Source organism: Colius striatus, chromosome 5, assembly GCF_028858725.1.
Source record: "Colius striatus isolate bColStr4 chromosome 5, bColStr4.1.hap1, whole genome shotgun sequence".
Classification (NCBI taxonomy): domain Eukaryota; kingdom Metazoa; phylum Chordata; class Aves; order Coliiformes; family Coliidae; genus Colius; species Colius striatus.
This window is the reverse complement of record NC_084763.1, coordinates 51,536,298-51,556,814: the sequence shown is the minus strand read 5'-3', so window position 1 is coordinate 51,556,814 and position 20,517 is coordinate 51,536,298. Positions and strand designations below refer to the sequence as shown.

Below are 20,517 nucleotides of genomic sequence, written 5' to 3'. Positions count from 1 at the left end.
ATACATACAGGGCTCTTACATGATATTTTGAAGGTAAGACTGTGTTCCTGGAAAAGTTAGGAGTAAGTAAAGTGAAGACTAATGCTCTTAGAAGAGGAGCAAGGGCAGCTGCTCCTGATACTCCACTGCCCTTCTCAAGGGGCAAGTGAACTCACTGAACTGCAGAAGTGTCATCTCTAGCACAGTGTTTGCATTTTCCCTCAGCCTTTACCTGAAGGAACTTAACTAGTTTTGTCCAGCTATAACATGGCCAAAACTCTTCAGCTCCTCTATTAGCATCTTGCTGGCAGCATGTTCCGGGCAGAGCAGAAACATGCTCATTGCTTCAGGATTGCTGTGGACAAGAAGAACCCTCCAGGTGTGGTGTCTTGCTGGTATCCACGTCAGTGACCATGCTGTCAAAGGAGGCTACAGGGCACTATCTGTAAGCAGATACTCAGCTGAACCTGCACCCTACATGCTTCTTTAAGAGTGATGGATTTACAAATGTGTATTCTGCTGTCACACATGTGCAGTGAGCACTGAAACCCAACCACAGTGGCATGGAGGACAGGAGTTTTGCTCTAATTTTCTGGGTGAAGTGACCCAGTTTCTCTGTGCAAGTGTAGCACTCATTCAAGGTGGTTCCACTTGAGTTGCAGGAGTGCTTCTCTTGTTACGTATTCAGCAGCAGGACCTGTGCAGACATATTTTTTCCATTCCAACTGAGGCAGTGATGCAAATATGTTTCTTCCCCTCCTTCACCTATGCTCACTTTGTGTCACTCTGTTTACTTGCAGAAGAGGTTCCTGATGGAGAGCAGGATAACGACAAGCTGACCAAGTCCCCTCCTCCTCCACCCCCACGGCGCAGTTACCTGCCAGGGTCAGGACTAACCACAACAAGATCAGGAGATGTCGTCTATACAGCCAGAAAGGAGGCTGCTGCTGTGAAGGTTTGATGATTCAGACTCTAGACAATCAGACTATTGATGAGTGATTGGCACAGAGAAACATTCCCAGGCTTGGGCTGTGTCTATAAACCACAAAATAAGTTGAGACAAGAGCTCCTGAAAGTGCTTACCAGGAAACACTACTGTTAGGCTGAATGAATGAACAAATAAAGTTTGATCAGTTCTGTTTACAGGAGTCTTGCTGCTCTTAGCTCCCAGCAGTGCAGAAGGCAAGTCACAGGCTGCTTCATTTAGAGGAGTAAGAAGATTATAAATAAAAAAAAAGCATGCCTTACACAGATAGGGAAGATCAGCTCAGATCTGAGAGTGTTTTTATAGGAATTTTGCAAATTAGTTTCTTTGGGATTCCTTCCCCCATCTGTTCTGTCCTCTGAAGGAACTGGAGGGAAGTCCAAGTCGGGAAGCTTTTTAATTTGTGAACATGCTGTCACATCAGCAATATTGGTTGCTTTTGAACTGATGAAGTAGCAGTCTCCTTAAAAAGAACAGGGGAATCGCAGTAGCATTGAATTTTCTGTGTCTACTTGGCAGCAGGAGGGCTCAACTCTTGTTGAGATATTGTGTGTGCTTTGTCACCCCCCTGTAGGAATGCAGTGAAGATGCTGGGCAAATCGCACAATCCAAAGCCCTGAAAGAGGATCAGGCTTTGTCTCGGAGCACAGGGCATGCTGGAGCATCAGCTGCAAAAGATGAAGAGGAAGAGGAAGGAGATAAAATAATGGCAGAATTACAGGTATGTCTTTTGGGCTGCACATGAAGGCACCTGTGCCTGTTATCACTTCTGTGCCTGTTATCACTTCTGTGCCTCAGCACAATTTCTAGCTCAGAACATGAGGGGAAGTATGTCTGGTAGTCTAATCCAGACCCATGTTATTACACTGGGTGAATCACAGAATGGTGGTACAAGTTTTTTAAGAGCCACCCAAACTTCATTCAAGAGGTCTGGAGCTGTGAGGGTGATAAGAATGCAGTGGTTGCCACTGGAGAGTTTAGTATTGGTGTGGTTGGTGTGACCATCCTTGGCCTTGCATTGCTCATCTAGTGCCAGGCCAGTGAGGAGCTGAGGGCCCACAGCTCGTGTTAGCACCAGTGAGACCAGAGAAAGCCTGACCTGCTCCTAGTGGGCTGTGCCCACTGCTTCTGTCCAGTGTTTCCCAGAGTGTTTGAATATTGCCTGTCATGCAAGTGGCACATGACTCTGCCAATGGCAGAGAAGTGCTGCTCACTTGCTTGGTCCTTTGCCTGAGACTTCAATGATGGCGATGGTGCAGTAAAAGCCAACTATCGCAGCTACCATCAGGGAGCTCCAGCTTCCCAGGGACACCCTCTGTCCCCTTCCATGCCCACGTGAGGAAAGGGGATGTGGGTTGGCTTCACTGGCTTTAACTTCTGAGGTTGAGGTGTTTCAGAGCACTGTCTCAACACGAGATGATCCCTGCTGTCCACCTGCCAAAAGGTGGGGCTGGTGCTGCATTTGCAGCCCAGGAGCCGTGGAAATGAAGCAGTAACTGCTACATGTGATGGGTGCACACTGCCACTTTACCCAGCTCTCACTCACCAGTGCTTCAGACAGCTGGGAGCAAGAGCAATGATGTACCCTTTTTCGCTCTTAGGGTGTTAATCGCTAGTGTGACAGGGCAGCTTGGGACAGTGAAACTGTCACATTGTCTCCTATCTCTAGCAAAGCAACCTACCTGCCTTGCAACTGGTGACAATGAAGTAGAGGTTAAAGTCTGGAGACAAGGGCTGAAGGGAGCTAAGGAGGAGAAATTGCATGGTAGCTCAGCAAGGAGTGAGTTTTTAAATGCTTGTTTTGGGCACAAGAAATGCTCATTTTAAAGCAATACCAAAATACCAGGTATATTTAGAAGGCTGACAGAATACAATGTTTTAGGGTAAACTACTTAATTCAGGAGTTACAGGCTCGTTAGTCTGATATCAGTCACAGCCAAAATAATGGGAAGCCAGGTACAGGATTAAATCAGTGAAGAACTAAAGGACAGCCATAAACAGTTGTGCTAGTAAACACACTGTAATGGATCACAGATCTGTGAAAGCAAGCAACACTGTTTGAGCAAGTAATAGATTTGACTGCTTAAACTGAATTGTATACCTATAAATATTTTTGCAAGTTATTTGATCAAACATCATACATTCTGATAGAAATCTGGCACCACAGAGAGTACAAAAAAGCCCCTATCAGGATGATTAAGAGCTGTCTGGCTCTAAAAGTGCTGCCCTTGATGCAAGTGTTTATAGTCAGGTCCCACAGGGATCAGCTACAGAGACCCACTGTCACTGTGTTTTCAACAACTGGGAAATATATTTTAAATCCTTATTGTTTAAATTGACTTAATTAGAACTAGTGAAGTATGAGAGCAGGGAGATGATAGCCATCACTTAATCATCATAGTACATTCACTGAAATATGAAGAACAACAAAATATAGCCCAGACCACAACTGCATGTCTTGGAAAGAAACAGGAGTTGCAGTAACAAGTTGACAGGAGCTCCTAGGTCAGAGCCATTGCTACAAAGCTAGTGCCTACTTTGTTTGAAGATATGTGAACAGGGGGTGTTTTTACCCCTATGGTACAGGATCAGAGAGTTCAGCACTGGGCTGCTGCATCCATTGTTAAGTATCCACGTGTCCCCCACCTGAAAAGGCCTTCAAGGGTATGAAGGTTCAGAAGAGACTTGAGTACAATGTGGAGGTACTTTCACGGGGAGTACCTTTTTAATCTATCAGAAAAAGGGATAATAATAATAATCTGATGCAGTAGCACAAACTGCATTTGGACACTGTTAGAGATATTTCAGAGCAAAGTGATAAATAAACAAAGCACCAAGGGAAAAAGTGAGTTCTTTATTGCTTGAAGTCCAAAGGACTTTGAGGATGCCTCTATAGATGGTATGTCTTCCTCAAAAACACATCACTGGGCTCACAAATGAGTAAGCTGAGGAAAGTCCATGTCCTCTATTATGGGGAGGGAAGCTACTTTTTCCAATACTTCCATGTTGTCTTAGGTACTCTGGTCTATAAGCACATACAAATAAGATGTATATGGAAAACCAGAAGAAACTCCACACTCCAATTTCTGCACTGAACTTTTTCATTGTGACTTCTCTGGTTTTGCATAAACATTCAATGCACATGAGGAGTACAAAATTTAAACATCAGGCCTTGTTCTAGTCTGTAATGAGGATGACTAATTTCATAAGAGTTGCCAGGAATTAAATAATTTCCTTAATACATTGTATAAGAATATCATCTTCTTGCATATCACAGTGTGTTTGACCCCTGTGAGCACTCCTCCCTTATTCCTGTGGCTGGCAGAGGTGTGCTGCCTGTACTACCTGCAGGCAGCCCGTGCCCACAGAGGCCTGCAGAAGGCCTGGTGATGCCTGCTCACAGCCAGCACTGCACAGTGGTGGTGGTGATAGATCTGTTCCTTTGGATCAGGGAGTCACTTGGATAGAGAAACTCAAGAACATGGCAAGAGGAGGCCAGTTGCCCACAAGCCCATATGTTGGGACTATCACCATCTGGAGCATAAGTGAAGACTCCAAGTCTAAAGTTGTAATAACAATTTGTGAGGCAAGAAGTGGAGTTATATAGCTCTTGAATGATTATCAGCCACTAGGAAGGGGGTAGTGTCTCAAGCCCAAATTTTGTCTTGGGCTTCCTATTTCTGTTTGGATGGTTTGCAGCATGTCTGTGTGCCTTCATCTCCCTGCAGGGAACAGTGAGGCCAGTGTGATGAGTTACAACTGAGTCTGCAGTCTTGGCAGACTGGAGGAGATGCCTTATTTCTCTTCAACTGGTCTGAAATCCCTGTTATCTCGTGAGCTTGTAGGTAGTAGTATTGAGCTGTGAATGTTAAAAACAAATGCTCTCTTTGTAGCTGGTCACCTCCAGACATTTCTGTGTAAAAGCTCTCGGTCTCCTGATAACCTGCAGTATTTATCTCCTAGGCTTTCCAGAAGTGCTCTTTTATGGATGTAAACTCAAACAGTCATGCTGAGCAGTCCAGAAATGATACACATGTTAAAGACATAAGGCCCGGGACTTTAATGCATCACAAGGAAAAGAAGGTAAAAAGTGGCGTTTGTAAACATGCCACCCGGTCTTGGCACAGCCTTCTTTCCTTCAAAACTAATCCTATATCTTGCATCCTGTTCTCTCTAACCCCAACCCACCACTGCCTGGTGGCTTCCCTCCTTCTATCTCAGTATAGCTCAGAAACGCTCATACGAAACGTTACATCAATCTGCATTATGTGTCTCTTCAGCAATTATCCAGTGGTTGCGTGAAGTTTTATGATTCTGTGAGGTCACAAATAAAAGGAGATCCATCAATTTCTGCTGAAGAGATGCTCATACTCCTCAAATCACCCTCCCAGTGTTGTTCTGGCAATGGATGGTGAAGCATCTCTCCTAAGCCTTGTCTTGAGGAGAATTAGTAGTTCCTCTCAGTCTCAAGAGGCGCTTTAGAGAATTTCTGCTGTATTTTGTTTCATGTGTTGGCTCTTGAAGTAGTTATTAGATATTCAGAAATTCCATTCAGTTTATTGGAAGACAGAGTCAAAGTGGATGGGCCAAATTCGCCCTTACTCTGGAAGTTAATACTCAAGAGCCACTCTTTGGTCTTTTGGGACTTAGAAGAGGTGCCACATGTCTGAGGCTGTAGCCAAGCTGAGGTGAATTTCACAGCTGTGCCTGTGTTGCAATTGCCAACTGAGTTGACTGGTCTCAGTGGTCAGTCAATGAGCAGGATGAAGAAGAGGACAATTATTTCTGCCTTTGTAGGCCTCTATTTTAAGATTAGAATCATTGCTGTGTTTAGCAGGTCATGCAGGCACGACCACTTGTCAGCCAGATGCGAGTTTGCAATGCAGGTGGGGAAGAAAACACAGCTCTTCAGCACAGCATTTCAACTTTGTCATGCATTTTGTCTGTGTATGTAAATTGGAAATAGCAGTAATACCTTCCCTGATTTTGCATCATCAGTAGTTCTCCAAGGATTTCTTCAAAGACACTGCACTTCAACTTTGTTGATTCTGTGAATCAGAAGCTGAAGCAGGGAGAGAGAGAAAAATAACTTTGCCAGCTCCCCAAGGCAGAGCCCAGCTGCCCTAACTACAGCGAGCTGCATCTTCACAGGGCACTGCAGCTGTAAAGGAGGTGACACCAAGATGGTGGTGTTGGCATTATTCTTAGCACCTATCATTTCCCTCTAGAAGGTACTGCTGCCAGGTCAGGGCATTACAGGCTTGACTTAGAGCTGCCTAAACAGCAGTTCTGGTCTAAATCTGCAAGCACATGCCTGGGTGAGGGTACAAGTTCATGGGTATGAGTAAAATGGAAAAACTGCTTTGTTGTGGAGTGGATGACAGTGTTATGGAGAGGGAAAAAAAAGTGTGGACGAATGTCTATTCCTTCTCATTTCTACTGGTGCGAGAATGAGAAAATCATATTATACAAAAACCTGTGTCACCACTCATGACACAGCACAAATGTTTCCTTGAAAAGTGCTGCCAAGTAATTGCCACAAACTGCTGTTTATTGGAATAACACAGAGTCCAGGAAATTAAGGTTGATGAGATCTGATTTTGTCATCCGACATGACAGAGTCTTCATTGGCTTTAGATGTGGAGCTTTATGGTCATGATAAACTCATAGAGGGAACAAGTTTTGCTATGGTTTTGTTTTTTAGTAGAAAGGTATCAGTTTCTGAAAGGGAGTATATTGTAAAAATGACACGACGAGATGTTGCAGTGGTGCTTGGAACAAGAAGTGGAACAAGATGATAACTCAGTCACTGAGTCGATATAGCCACAGGATATAAGTGGTCTTAAAAGGACTTGGTGTAATTCTGGGAGATCTGAGATGTACTGGGGCTGGGAGGTGCTTACCATGCAGCAGGCCTGGGCCTGAGGTGGTCACAAGCCTGGTTGTGTGGCTGTGAGGGCAGCTCAGGCTGCCCACAGGACAGGCCACGTTGTACAGCGTCTCCTCCCAGCACAGGAACGGGAGGGATGTGACGGGAGCCGTGGAGCAGCCGCGCCACCTCTGTGCTGCTCATGGGCCTTTGTAGAGATGAACTCTGCCTCTGGTCTACCATGGACTTTCTTGCTCCAGCTTTTTGGTTGTATGTAGAGTCACTCTGTGTTAAATCCTCAGATGGTGCATGAGAAAATACTATCACACGAGCTGTAGAAACTATAGCTTGTGAACCTCTGTGTGCACGGGGAGCTCGTGCAGTAGCTAACCCGTGGGCAGGGGGGTTGGACTAGATGTCTAAAGGTCCCTTCCAATCCCTACTATTCTATGATTCTATGATTCTGTCTCATCACTCAATCATCTCAGCTGGGAGAGCCCCTCTCCTGACTGACTTTCTGCTCATCTTGATGCTCACAGAAGTATAATCTTCCCTTCTGGTATGTTAGGAGTCAGCTTCTAGTCTGAAGCAGTGTCAACAGTAATGCTTTTGGCTCACTGCCTTCAGGCCCTTGAGGCCAGATTCATTTCCTTCTTAGCGTGATGTCATTTGACTGTAGATTTCTCGCTTGCTTGGTCATAGGTGTGCTCTCTCTTCAGGTCATTCCCTCACCCTGATGAGTGGTGTTCATCCTAAGCTATCACTAGCACTTACCAAACCAAGCCCCAGAGAAAAGCCTGGTACTATGAAACAGCATCTTCAGTGGGCCTCTTTTGAAAATACCAAAAAAAGTGTCCTTAAACATGCATTGGTGGGGATATACTGCATTTGAGGTAGAGGATGACCTCTCTGTGTGATGTTTGGAGTTGCTTCTCTTAATGAATGTAGCTCTAAGTTTCATTCTGCTCTTCCATGGGTGCTGCGTGGTGCCACTGGTAACTGGCACTGGTAACTTTGAAGGAGTACTTTTAAGTTGCAGTCAGCATATAGAAATGCCAAGGCTGTGATCATATTAGCTGTGATGGAGCAGCACAGCTCAGGTGTGAGCAACATCAGAAGCAGCAAAGTACTGTAATGTGACAGTTGGCTTTTAGCGGTACAAAACTTCCCCTCACAGCTGGCCAAGCACCCGCGTTGGGCTCCCCCGTCAGCTAGCAAGGGGTTTTATTTTTCAGCTGCAAAGTGAACTGGTCGAGGTAGCACCGTGTTGGAAATAAGGTAATGAGCATGCTTTTGTGCACTCTGGAGGCCTGGTTAAAACAGGAGCCCTAGGTAACAATGTGTGCTGGCCACATGCGTAGCATGGAGCAGGAACATTGTGCGTCGTTCTGCCCAAATTCAGAATTTGGCCCCAAAGACAAAGAGGAATCAAATGACAACTTCAGACATGCCTCTGCAGCAGTAGAGTGGTGAGTTCATGAGGTGTGTGCTTCCCCCGAGAATATGGTGATTCATTTGGGGGAAAAAAATAATCCTGTAAAGGTAACAGCCCTGAATAACTAAGTAATCCGACTTTCCCCCTTAGGTGTATGGGGCTACAACAGGATCTCCCACAGATAGTGACCATCCTAAGGAGAAGAGGGAAGGGAAAACTGAAGAAGAATTGGGTTCTGATTCATCCAGCACAGCTGACAGTAAAATTGGCTTTTCACTGAATGACAGTCCTACACTTAGCAAGGGTTTGTTTTTAGACAGTAGAGACTATTCTAAGAAAAACGTTCAGAATATGAGCAGAAACGTGTCTGGTGTCAGTTTGCCAGAGGATGACAAACGAAGAGGGGCTCAAGATATTTTAGGATCCCATTTTCCAGCTGTGGAAACTGGAAAGCAAAAGCCAAACTACAGACTCTCACGAGACACTCATCAGGGCCTGCTGCAGGGTGAAGCCTTGCAGAGCACGGGCAAGCATATCCCCGTCAGCAGCGTTGCCCCTCTGGTGAGGCACACGCAGGAGGCTACGGGGCCACAGCCTTCCTCGCAGGAGCAAGAAGCTTCTGCCATCAACTACAACCAGGTTGTGCTGAGATCCAAAGCGTCCAGAAGCAACGGTGTGAACAGCACCGAAGAGCCGGACTCTGTGGCCAGCTCGCCGAGTGAAGAAAACCCACCCACGGAAAACATCGCCTTCATGATTACCAAAACAGCTGTGCAGGTCCTCTCGAGCGGGGAAGTTCACGACATCGTCAGCCGGAAAGGCGGAGATGTGCAGACGGTGAACATCGATGCGAGGAAGGATGTGGCCTCGGAGAAGGGCGTCCAGGAAAACACGGAGAGCGAAGAGCCGGTGGTGTGTCTGGACAAGAAACCCGTCATCATCATTTTTGATGAACCGATGGATATCAGGTCAGCCTATAAGCGGCTCTCCACGATTTTTGAGGAATGTGATGAGGAATTGGAGAAAATGATGACAGATGAAAAGATAGAAGAGGAAGAGGAGGAGGAAGAAAATGAAGCTCACAAACCATCTGAGAGCCACAAGGAAGAGCCGTCCTTAGCGAGTGACAGAAAAGCCCTCACGGAGTATTCAGCAACTGATGGTCTCGATGAGCAGCACGTGTTGAACCTTCAGCCTTCCTCTGACTCTGCAGAAACCAGACCTGCAGAGGAGGAAAGCACAAAGGCCAATTTTAACAAATACCGTCAGATCTATGGGCTGAACACAGAGACGAACGTGGACTCTGCTGATCAGTTTGGGAGCAGGCAGGATTCTAAGAAAAAATTTAAGTTCAAATTCCCCAAAAAGCAGCTGGCTGCTCTCACACAGGCGATACGGACGGGAACCAAGACCGGGAAGAAGACCTTGCAGGTTGTGGTCTATGAAGAAGAAGAGGAAGATGGAACGCTGAAGCAGCACAAGGAAGCCAAGAGATTTGAAATCACCAGGTCGCAGCCTGAGGACAGTGACAAAAGTCCTTCTGGGATGCAAGAGGGACCGCCTGGAGCTGCAGCGGCCCTGTCCAGGACTGATGAAATCCGGCAGAGTACATACCGAACGCTAGACAGCCTTGAGCAGACTATAAAGCAGCTGGAAAACACCATCAGTGAAATGAGTCCAAAACCTATCTCTGAAAGCACATACAGCTCTGAGGGAAGCACTGTCCCCTTCTCTGCCCAGATAGTACCAGAGAGCCCACCCCGAGAGCTTGTAGTGCTGGATGAGAGCCTTGCTGGCGTAGAGCCCCCTCCGTCAGCCCCAGCCACTGCACGTAAGGTACCTTAGTCCGAGAAATCAAACCTCCAGCTGCTTTCTAAAATCTGCAATAATCACCATTAAACAAAGAGGGTCTTGTGATTTGTTTGCTTCCTTTCAGGTGGCTTGTTTGGGCTCCCCACAAGGTGTCTAACAGCTAATAGAGCATTGGGTTTGGGTTTTGTTTTAAATCTTTGCTGCTGATTGGTGACGGGCAAATGCAGGGGAGCTGGGTTGAATAATCCGCTGTGTGAAATGACGAGCGTCACTGACACGAAATCCAGGCTGATCAGTAGCTGAGCAGTTTCCTCCATTTGATTCTGGAAATTAACACCTGTGGTGTGACACTCCTGAACTCTCCCTGCATGTAGTACTGTGGCTTTGTTTTTGGCGCATAGTGTGCAGGTTCCTCCTCAGGCACACGGGTCCTGATGATGCCTTCCCCTTGTCTCCCCTCCCTGCCCCCTGCTCCTTCCCGCAGGGCTCCAGCGCTGCCGCCCAGACGAGCAGGATGCCCATCCCCATGGCTTCGAAAACTAGACAAGGAAGCACGGAGAAAGCAGGCAAACAGCACAAGCTGCAGGATCCACGCCAGTACAGACAGGTAGTTTTACCCTAAAGCGGTGTTTGGATGGACCTTTCGTGTTGTTTGTATATTTAAAAACTCTGGTAACTGACTGAGATTATACCAAATATCCGATGCCTGACTTTTGAGTGAGCTCTACCTGGACGTCCTGGATCCTGGGGGCATGCAGTATCTACTGATCTTTTCACCATGTTTGTGCATGCATGTCTGCAATAAAACACCTTCTGCTTGGTTTTTTTCCCCTTTTCTTTTTGTTTTGTCTGTTCTTGGTTGGTTGTTTTGTTTGTTTTAAACCATAGTATTCAGTTGTAATTTTAATATGTCAACTACCTGTTTCCTTTCCCTTTGGTAAACGTGGTGGCTCCTTAGGAGAGCTGGGAACGCTTCTGTTTCAGAGAGTCTACCGCAGGCCTTGGCCACTAACCTGTCTGTGTAATGGATGGCAGTAGCTGCACGTTAACTCTTGGGCCAGAGATGTCTGCTCACACATTAATAACCCAGAAGCATGGGCAATGTAGGGACTGGTCTGTAACCCATAGATTGGGCCTTCTCACAGAAGCTCCTTTGGCTCTTTCTCTCTTCCTATGCACTCCTCGTTGGGCCCTTTGGGTTTTCTACCAGGTCCAGGCCACGGCTGCAAGACTTAGCGTAGGCCTCGACTTGTTCTTTCTTAGCCTCTGTAGGGCTGTTTCCCCAGGGCCTGTTGGTTTATCGTGTTCCTGGCTTTCTGACCAAGTGTCTCCTGCCCTCTTTATTTGCAGGCTAATGGAAGTGCTAAGAAAGCTGGTGGGGACTATAAGGCTCCTTCCCCTACCCTACCTGCTTCTAAGATCCCAGCCTTTTCTCCCACTTCTGGGAAAAGCAGCTCAGCACCCGCTTCTGGCGGTGACAGCTCTAACCCTCTTAATCCACCCACTAAAACCTCCATTCCTTCCTCTAACCTTCTCCCTCCTCAGACAGGTCGCATGACTTACTCCACCTCCCTCATCCCCTCTGTCTCTAACGGCTCCTCCAAGTTTCAGAGTCCCACTTACCCGGGGAAAGGTCACCACCTCTCCTTCTCACTGCAGACTCAAAATGGCCGGTCACCCCCTCCTTCCTCCTCTACCTCCCCCGCCTCCTCTACCTCTCCCCCCTCACTGAACCAAGGTGTGAAGAGCATCAGGACAATCCACACGCCTAGCTTCACCAGCTACAAGGCGCAGAACGGAAATGCCGGCAAGCCCACTCCCTCCACGGCCAAGGAGCCCTGCTAAAGGCCAGGCACAGCGCGTGCGGGGCCGCCCAGGCTTTTTGTTCAGAGAACCCGCAGCAGCCAATATTTTAACCAGGGAACGGAACCCATTTGCTGTTATGGCTGGAGGCTTCATACTAATTGCGTGCTAAAAACTGGATTACTGCACTAGATTAGAGTGCAGCAGCTTTGTTGTGAAACTCCGTCACTGTTGTGATGATAAAGGAGCGTTTTCTTCCTACAGGCAGCACCTCTGACAAAAAATAAAGTGTGAAGGTGTGTGAGTGAACGTGACGGTGTGTGCACGGCGCTGTGCTGAGCATGGGAAACTGTATGGGTAAAAATTTAGTAAGTTGTTTTGTATAAAGCTATTTTTCATTATGGGGACTAGAAGTGAACAGAGTTATACTAAAGTGTGATTATACACAACTGTAAAACTGAAACTAAACTATTTTTCTTTTATTTTGGTGTTATTTAGCTTTGTTACAAATTTCTATTTTTGTCAACAAATGTCATGGTTCCTTTCGAGATCTTTTTGCCAAAACATTTTGATACTATTGTAATGTACATTTGAAAGCAGTATGCTGGACAGTAAACCTCTACACAAGAAACAGAACAAGACTGGTCTTGGGTGTGTATGAGGCAACTCAACCTATTGCACTGCCATTCAGATTATATTTAAGAATTTGCCAGCCAAGGAGAAAAAAAGAATAAATCGTTTTACACATGTAGGTAGTTGCTGATCACTTTCTGTCTTAGCTAAATCCACCCTTTTTCCTTCAGTTTTCTTTCACTGAGACCCATTCATGTATTGCAATGTGGATTTTAAAATGTACACTTCTGTACTGTTCTGTATACTGGCAAACTTTTGTACATATCTATAAATAGAAATAAATAAATGAATTCTGTATGTGGCTGGGCACATAGAATAGTTTTACCACACCAAAGTTAATTTTTATGCATGCGTAAAAATATCTACGGGGCAGGGTGGAAAAAGACAGATATCAGTCAAATTGGGAAAAAAAAAGCAAGAAGCTTGCATAGCTCATGGCTTTGTAAATAAATGTATTTGTATAACACCATCATGTAAAATACAGAACTACAATAAGCAAAGATCTTTGCAAAAATAAAGGGCTGCATGCTTATATATTTGTATTTTGTCACTAGTAACTTTTATAATGGTCTCAAATAGCTGTTAAGCTGTTTGCCTGAGTCTTTGGTACAGATAGAATGCAACAGACTTAAAGTGTCCATCACTTGACAAGAAAACAGAACTCAATTTTTTGAATTCCTATTGTTGGGAAGAAGCAATATTAGAACACTTTAGGTCTTTCTTTCTGCCATCTCAACAAACCCCTTCCCAGCAGCATTTCTGCTTCACCTCACGATGATGATTACATGGGTTTACTGTGAATAAATAAAAGAGTATGTGCAAGCCTCATCTTTTAATGATTCAATTCCTGTGAGGACAACAGTCTTCAAAATTATATCATGCATGATTATCAACAATTCAAGTCTTTAAGAAGTGTTAATGATCTTTTGGAAAAGAGAAAGCCAGTTCATTTGTAAAAGAAAATAGGAAGAGAGAGCTACAGTGAGTTAAGAGAGGAGGTGATTCTAATCTACGGACTAACACTGTCCGGGCAAGAGTTACCTGATACGTCTCCAGGAGATACTCCCGTTCTTCCAATGTTGGGGACTAAATTATCAATATTTGGCACTGGCTGAGATTCTACAGTGTTTTCCTCCTGATCTGCTGTCTGTAGTTAATAAACAAAGATGTCTTCATCATCGTTTCACAAACAGTTCATTATGATTCAACAGCATTTAGGAAACTGCATTATTCACCCAAGGACACCTTTTCCTCAAATGTTCTTATTGTCCCATTTTGCTAAGTAAGAAATAGATGGATATTCTAGAGGCAGCAGAAGCAGGTGCTAAACTAATTGGAACACAAATCATTTCTGACACAATACTTACAAGAGGTTCTTCAGCATCATCTTCTGAGAAAAGCCAGTCGTGCTACAATTGAAAATAAAAACAGGTGAAAACCCCACAGGAAAGACAAAACCCAACTGGGGAACAATCAAACATGGAAATTACGAAAAACTGGATCCTGGAGTTCAAAGGCTTAATACTGGACCCAAACTGGCCCAGTGATCTGCAAATGATCTTATGTTTTAAAGCATGAAATGCATTCACTTACTTTTTGGATGAGCGTTTCCTCATTTTACATTGATTGTATTAATTCCACAAAAGCAGCACTAGAATACTTGCCTTCTATTTTTCCTTCTTTCTCTGGCTTACAGTTTACTGTTGTGACACAAAATAGACAAAAAATATTTAGGAGGCAAGCTCCTTGTTCTTACCTGGAGGAAGCTGCAAACATGACTCAAGCCCCCAGCGCTCACTGTGACATGAACTGCAGCCTTTGACAAGTCATACTATTGTATCATCACCTCAGCCATCTAGTCTTACATATTCTATGACCTTAACATTATTCAAACAACATTTATACAGCACACTAAAATCATCAAATGATAAATAAAAGTTTCCTGGAGCCATTGAAGATTTACAATCACTGCCTTGTGATATCAGCTGTAATTCCACTACAGGTGATTATATTTAACTAGAAGGCATTATTTGCAGAACTCATGCTGGAACCCAGCACATTCATCTGAACTGAGGCATTTTCTGATTGTTTAAGTGATTTAAGATTGGCTTAGCACCATGCTATGTAGCATCAATCAAGTTTTGGGTTTTTTTCCTGCACCCTGAACATTGGTAGTCAAGGAACAAGCCACCATGATACCTGCCCTAAGGAAAGCATCCAGAAGCACACCCATATTGCACACAGCTTTGCATTGAGCGACCCCCTCCCTGAGAGAAGGGGCATGCTCCTATTTCTATTTTACTGTAGGATTACAGCAGGCACAGAAGCACTTAAATTGACTCTTCCCCACCCCATGGAAATGACAAAAAGCTACTCTTAGTGGTGAACTAAAACTCTATAATGGTGATCTACCACCCTTTATGTCATTAATTTTCCTTCAAACCAGCATCTACGAGGAATTACAGCAAGACCTAGTCTTAAAAATAACTCCAGGAAGTCAGGCTTCAAACAAAGCTGGAGCCACAGACTGTCAGCAGGTTCCTTCGGGTCACAGACACTCATCTGTGCCCTGCCCAGGCACACGCTTATTGTCTAGATGACTTTATATGAAATCTACAGACTTGGGACAAACTTAGGATGTAAGCAGATATTCTCACAAGAATTAATACCCATTTGAATAAACTTAATTCACATCAAACAGGTTCCAATTTGCACGAGTCTTTAGTGTAACCCAAAGGTATTCTCAGCATAGCAAAGATCTTATGTACAATAATAAATTATCACCTTAATAAACATAATCCTGCACAAGAAACAAACCAAAACACATTCTACTTTTGTCTCTGATACCTTGTTCTTTTCTGAGTTCTCTGCCACTGTCTTCATGTGTGCAGAAAGAAACTTGAGATAAATCGTGAGTCTGCAACAATCTCTTCAGAACATGAAACATTTCATGTTAAATTTGCACTGCACATACAACACATCTGATTTCAACTTACCAATCTCTTCAGTGTTTTCAGATGCTCAACAGGATCTTCTTTTCTATTGGCATCTATAAAATCTGCATATTTGTCTGCTTAAAAGAGCAGAAATTAAACATCTATATACACTAAACCTCACATGTATGTATGTATATAGAACTCCCCATCCCCCCACAAATACAGGTAACGTATGTAAGAATGACCTTCAGAAGTCACAAATTAGTCCACTGTATTGGGTATATCATGTAATAAGATGGCAGAGGGGAAAAAAAAAACCAACTTCCATAGAGTACTCCAACAGGAAAAATGTACATTTTACTCATTTCATTGCAAGTTTGTAATTCTTTCACCATCACAGCAATTCTAGTTACAACTCTCCCTCTTAAGCTCTAGGGTCACCATGACTCCTGGATCTTTAAGGAAGAGAGGGCATTGATTAGTTAGGATGATTCCACTGGGTATTCTCTCAAATCATCTGAAAGTTGAGACTCAAATGTTCAACAGTAGTTTCTGAAAACAAAATCATAAGATAAACAATGTACTATTGGTAAAAAGGGGCTCTGGGAGCTTTCTGAAGAAGGACTTCAGCAAACTGCTGATCACATTCAAGTCTCGCCATTTCTACACATTGAGAAGAAAAGGACAGATAAGTTTTATATTTCTACAATCACAACACAAGCAGAAGGTTTGGGGAATTCAACTTAAAAAAATGTGTGACTGGAGACTTACATCATCATGGACATCAATGTCAGTCATTCTTCTTGTTGAGCTCTTCTTGTAATCTTGAGATGGCAGCGTTTTTTCCAGGTACTCTGTAAACACCTGTGTGCTCCAGGCCTCTTTCTGCAACAATTTTGCAGCATGTATCGACAATTAGTGGAACATACTGAAAAAAAAGAGATGTCATTTATGTATTTTCAGGTACTTAATACAAAAAGTCTTCTAAAATCATAATGGAAAGAAAAATAATCATTCCATACTTTGTTGGTACGAGCCAGGGGGGGCAGTCATGTAGCCTAACACCAAATGTTCCTGCAGCAGATGGATTCTTTCCAGAGGTGTACCAACCCTGCAGGCCCCTCCTTGGGTGCCAATTAATGTCGTGGGTTTGTCCAGCTCCCTGAAGCTCCCTCTTTCCATCCAGCTCCCTGAAGCTCCAGCTCCCTCTCTCCTTCCTTCCTTCTCCCTGGAAAATATGGGCACACACACAGAGGTATATCATTCCCTCAGTTTATGGGCCACTCCTCTAACATTCCTGGTGAGTTCATTTAGTCCATAACATCAGGTCTGCATTCACTGTAAATCTTTCACAGCAGGACAGATGGGCTGTGTGTGAGGCGGGTCAGCGCATGCAGACGTTGCTCTTGAGGACATCACAGGGTGTCAGTTCACATTCCACCATTCTGTATTTTGGTCATTCAAGTCCATCCTCCAGTGACTTGGGTGGTTCTTACTGCAATATCAGTGATACAACTTAGAGCAACTATGGTAGTGGTGGCATACAAGAGCAAAGTTATTTAACAACTAACATCATACAAGTCAATTCAGGGGCTATTCTCACCCCGAATCAAATTCCCTTGAGGTACACATAGAAATTCCCCATCCTTGTGCAATACTCACCAAGTGCACCCAGGACCCTGAGCAAAAACAATCCCACAGGTGGGTTTGCCTCTACCTGACATGGGACTCATACTGCCTTCCCTAACAGATCTTTTATGTGTGCTATAGAGACTTTATTCCCTTCTACAGGATGTAAAACTACTAATTGGGCAGGGCCAGCTCGGTTGACAGATCCTCTGGAGTTGACTAACGAGGTGTCCTTTTCTAAATGTGTATCCCAGTGTTTGAATGTCCCACCCCTCACTGCTCTTAGTGTGGTTCAATAGTCCATTGTATTGTTCAATTTTTCCAGAGGCTGGGGCATGATAGGGGATGTGATAGACCCACTCAGTGCTGTGCTCTTTGGCCCAGGAATCTATGCAGTTGTCTGGGAAATGTGTCCCATTGTCTGACTCAATTCTTTCTGGAGTGCCATGTTACCAGAGGATTTTCTTGTCAAGGTCCTGGATGGTGTTCCACGCAGTAGCATGAGCCACACGATATGTTTCCAACCAGCCAGTGGTTGCCTCCACCACTGTCATCACATGGCGTTTGCCTTGGCGAGTCTGTGGGAGTGTCCTGGAATCAATCTGCCAGGCCTCTCTGTATTTACAGTTCTGCCATCACCCTTCATACCATGTGGGCTTCAGCCGTTTGGCTTGTTTGATTGTAGCTCATGTCTCGCACTCAGGGACCACCTGTGCAATGGTGACCAAGGTTAAGCTCATATCTCAATCACAACCCCATCTAGACATGGCATGGCTTCCTAGATGACCTGAGGTGTCATGGGCCCATCGAGCTAAAAGAGTCTCCCCGTTGTGTTGCCAATCCCAATCTACCTGAGCCACTCCAATCTTAGCACCCTTGTTCACTTGCTGGTTATGTTGATGTTCTTCCATGGCCTGGTTCTTAGATCTATGGGTATCTATATGGCTTCACAACCAGCTTCTCCAGCTGAGCAGTGATCTCTTGCCATGCAGGGGCAGCCCAGATGAGTTGGCCCCGTCATCACCACTTGTTCTGTCTCTGTTGCTGTAGCCACCCCCACAGAGCGGGGGCTCCTCGGCCTGTTCCCAGAGTGGCTGAGTGAGGTGGGAAGAACCTCTCAGAAACCCCCGTCACACTGCATGCCCCTGAGCACTCACTTTCCAAGGGTGTTTTCTAAAGTGCTGGGTACATTACTCCCTTGCTCTGAAGGGAACAAGCCTGATCCAATGCCCTGTCTCATTACCAGCCAGGGCTGTTCCCACACAACAGATGCCACATCCAGAGAGCCCTCAGAGGCTGCACACCACACTTCTCCTTGACTAGTAACAGTAACTTGTTAATACCTGATCCCCTCTAACCACCTGAGAGCTGTCCGTGAGGAGCCATCACACAGGCACACAGAGTCCCTGACACAGGCCTCAGCCCCGGCCCTGCTCTGCTCCAGTGGCTCTGGCACTGCTCCATCTGCTACTTCTGAGCAAGGGACACAGTAGCACATCCTGTGAATCTGTTTGAATTTAGACACCAACAGCAGTGGCATAAATAACTGAGGGGCCCTGTGCAGTCACTGGGTGTGCAGTGGGCAGGAAGGCAGCACTGTACAAGTCATTATGGCTTATTATGGTAAATGTGGGAATCACCATCAAAGGGCAAACACAACAGTGGCTCATGGCTGCAGTGATGCTGTGACATGCATGTCTTCCAGCAGCTGCCATGTCTCAGTGCATGCTGAGGTGCAGCATCCACCAGGAAACCCACCACAGGCTCATACAGCACAAATCCCACAGCACAGGCACCACTGCTGGGCCCCCAGGAGTCAGGCCCTGGTTGCGGCCTCCTCATCCTGCTCCCGCAGCAGTGGAGGCGCTGGATTCACAAATACGGGCAGTGAAGGGCTGTAGATCAGCACCAGGAACGTTGCTGAACACTGGGCAGAGGACTTCAGAGAAATCAGCAAGTCTCTAAACAAATCCCTTGAGCACAGAAGGAAGCAGAATGGGCTGTTTTGCCACTTTGGCAGTGGCAGGTCTGGTTGACACCATTCCCCCTTCCAGGCACACAGCTGCCTACATCCTTTCTGCAGGCTGACACAATTAATTGTTTGATTACTATCTAAATGAGGACCACATAGTGACCTGGCTCTGAAAACAAGAATACAGCTTTCTGTAGCAGAGGAGGAATAATTTCAAACCTTTTTTGCCTTACCTGGAACAAGTGGAGAGAAGGTGTCCTCATATGCTGCAGGCAGGACGAGACCCTTACGTGTAGCTCAGCAAAGGATTTTCCTTCAGCTCTGCAGCAATGTGAAAAGTTCAAAAACCATCTGGACAGTGTCCATGTCATAATTCCATATGATCAGTGCTGTGAGCGATGCTAAGAGAGACTACAACAAGCCCTTCAGTCTTAAACAACAGCCATACAGCACCTTTCAGTGACCAGATCCCAAGAAAGGCATTTCATATTCAATGACCAACCCCCACTGAAACCACTGTTTGGAACTGTGTTAAAAATCCAAGCACTATTGCTACCAACACAGTGACTCCTTTCATTACTTCCTCATGAGATCTCAGCTTAGACCTGTTTCTAACAACCTGCACCTACACAACTCCAAGCAGTTCTCAGGCCAGAAATACCTTTGAATCCTTTCAGTGATGAGCTGTACAACAACAAAGAATGAGAACAAACAGAAGCATTAAGAAATTCTGCTTAAATACACAGAAAAAAGGGCCTGTTTCGTTGTGTGATCAAACACACATCAGCGTGGGTTTCCCAGGGCTAACAGTACTCGTCTCAGAAGGCACACAGGTGTTTCCCATCCTGTGTCAAGCAGACTGTAACTCTTCTCTTCCAGAGGAGGAGAAAAAATAACAAAAAAGGAAGAAGCCACCACCATACAGGTAAGGGGCTGAAGGGGCAGCTGTTAGATCAGGGCATAGCAGCAGCTCCTAAAGACTTCTGTCATCTCAGCTGCCACACTGGCTAGAATTAAAGGTAGCCCCAAGGCCTAGCAGTCTTCTAAGAGCAGCAAAATCATCAGAATGTTCCCAGCCTCAGATACACTGCCGCATGCTACTGAAGTTCGGTCACCTCTTGTCCCTGAGGCACCCAGCACATTGCTCCCTGCATCTCTGTCCTGGTTCGGGCTAGCATATAGTTAATTCCTATGAGAAACCAGGGAGAAGTACAGCCTGGGCTGGAGGCTGCTCTCTGCAGGGCTTGTGGTTTTTCGGCTGCCGGTCTGGAGTGGTCGGTTGTGTCAGGTCCTTGGTACTGGACAACTGCATCACACACCAGTCTTCTTTGTATAATCCCCTCATTTTTGTTGTAACTGTTCCTTTTCAACTAGTTTTGAACTTTGTTCTATAACACTGTTCTTATTCCAACTTAGGCAGGCTCTTTTCCCTTCTCTCTGATCCCTGTTCCACCTGGATAGGGA

General features: G+C 45.2%; 1 protein-coding gene across 9 annotated transcripts in view; it reads left to right on the top strand.

Annotated features, from left to right (window-relative positions):
• Positions 1-13,350, top strand: part of KIAA1217 (KIAA1217 ortholog) — a 356,921-nt gene extending 343,571 nt beyond the window's left edge. For 6 of the 9 annotated variants that reach the window (XM_061996582.1, XM_061996585.1, XM_061996586.1 and 3 more), the window contains 5 exons: positions 780-934; positions 1,539-1,685; positions 4,928-5,047; positions 10,565-10,687; positions 11,431-13,339. In XM_061996582.1, the coding sequence (XP_061852566.1) occupies positions 780-934; positions 1,539-1,685; positions 4,928-5,047; positions 10,565-10,687; positions 11,431-11,925 (1,040 nt within the window). In that variant the 3' untranslated portion in view covers positions 11,926-13,339. Of the gene's footprint in view, positions 1-779; positions 935-1,538; positions 1,686-4,927; positions 5,048-8,418; positions 10,105-10,564; positions 10,688-11,430 lie in introns of all 9 variants that reach the window. The other 3 variants (XM_061996591.1, XM_061996584.1, XM_061996590.1) reach the window with 3 other exon arrangements.
• Positions 13,351-20,517: the final 7,167 nt, after the last annotated feature.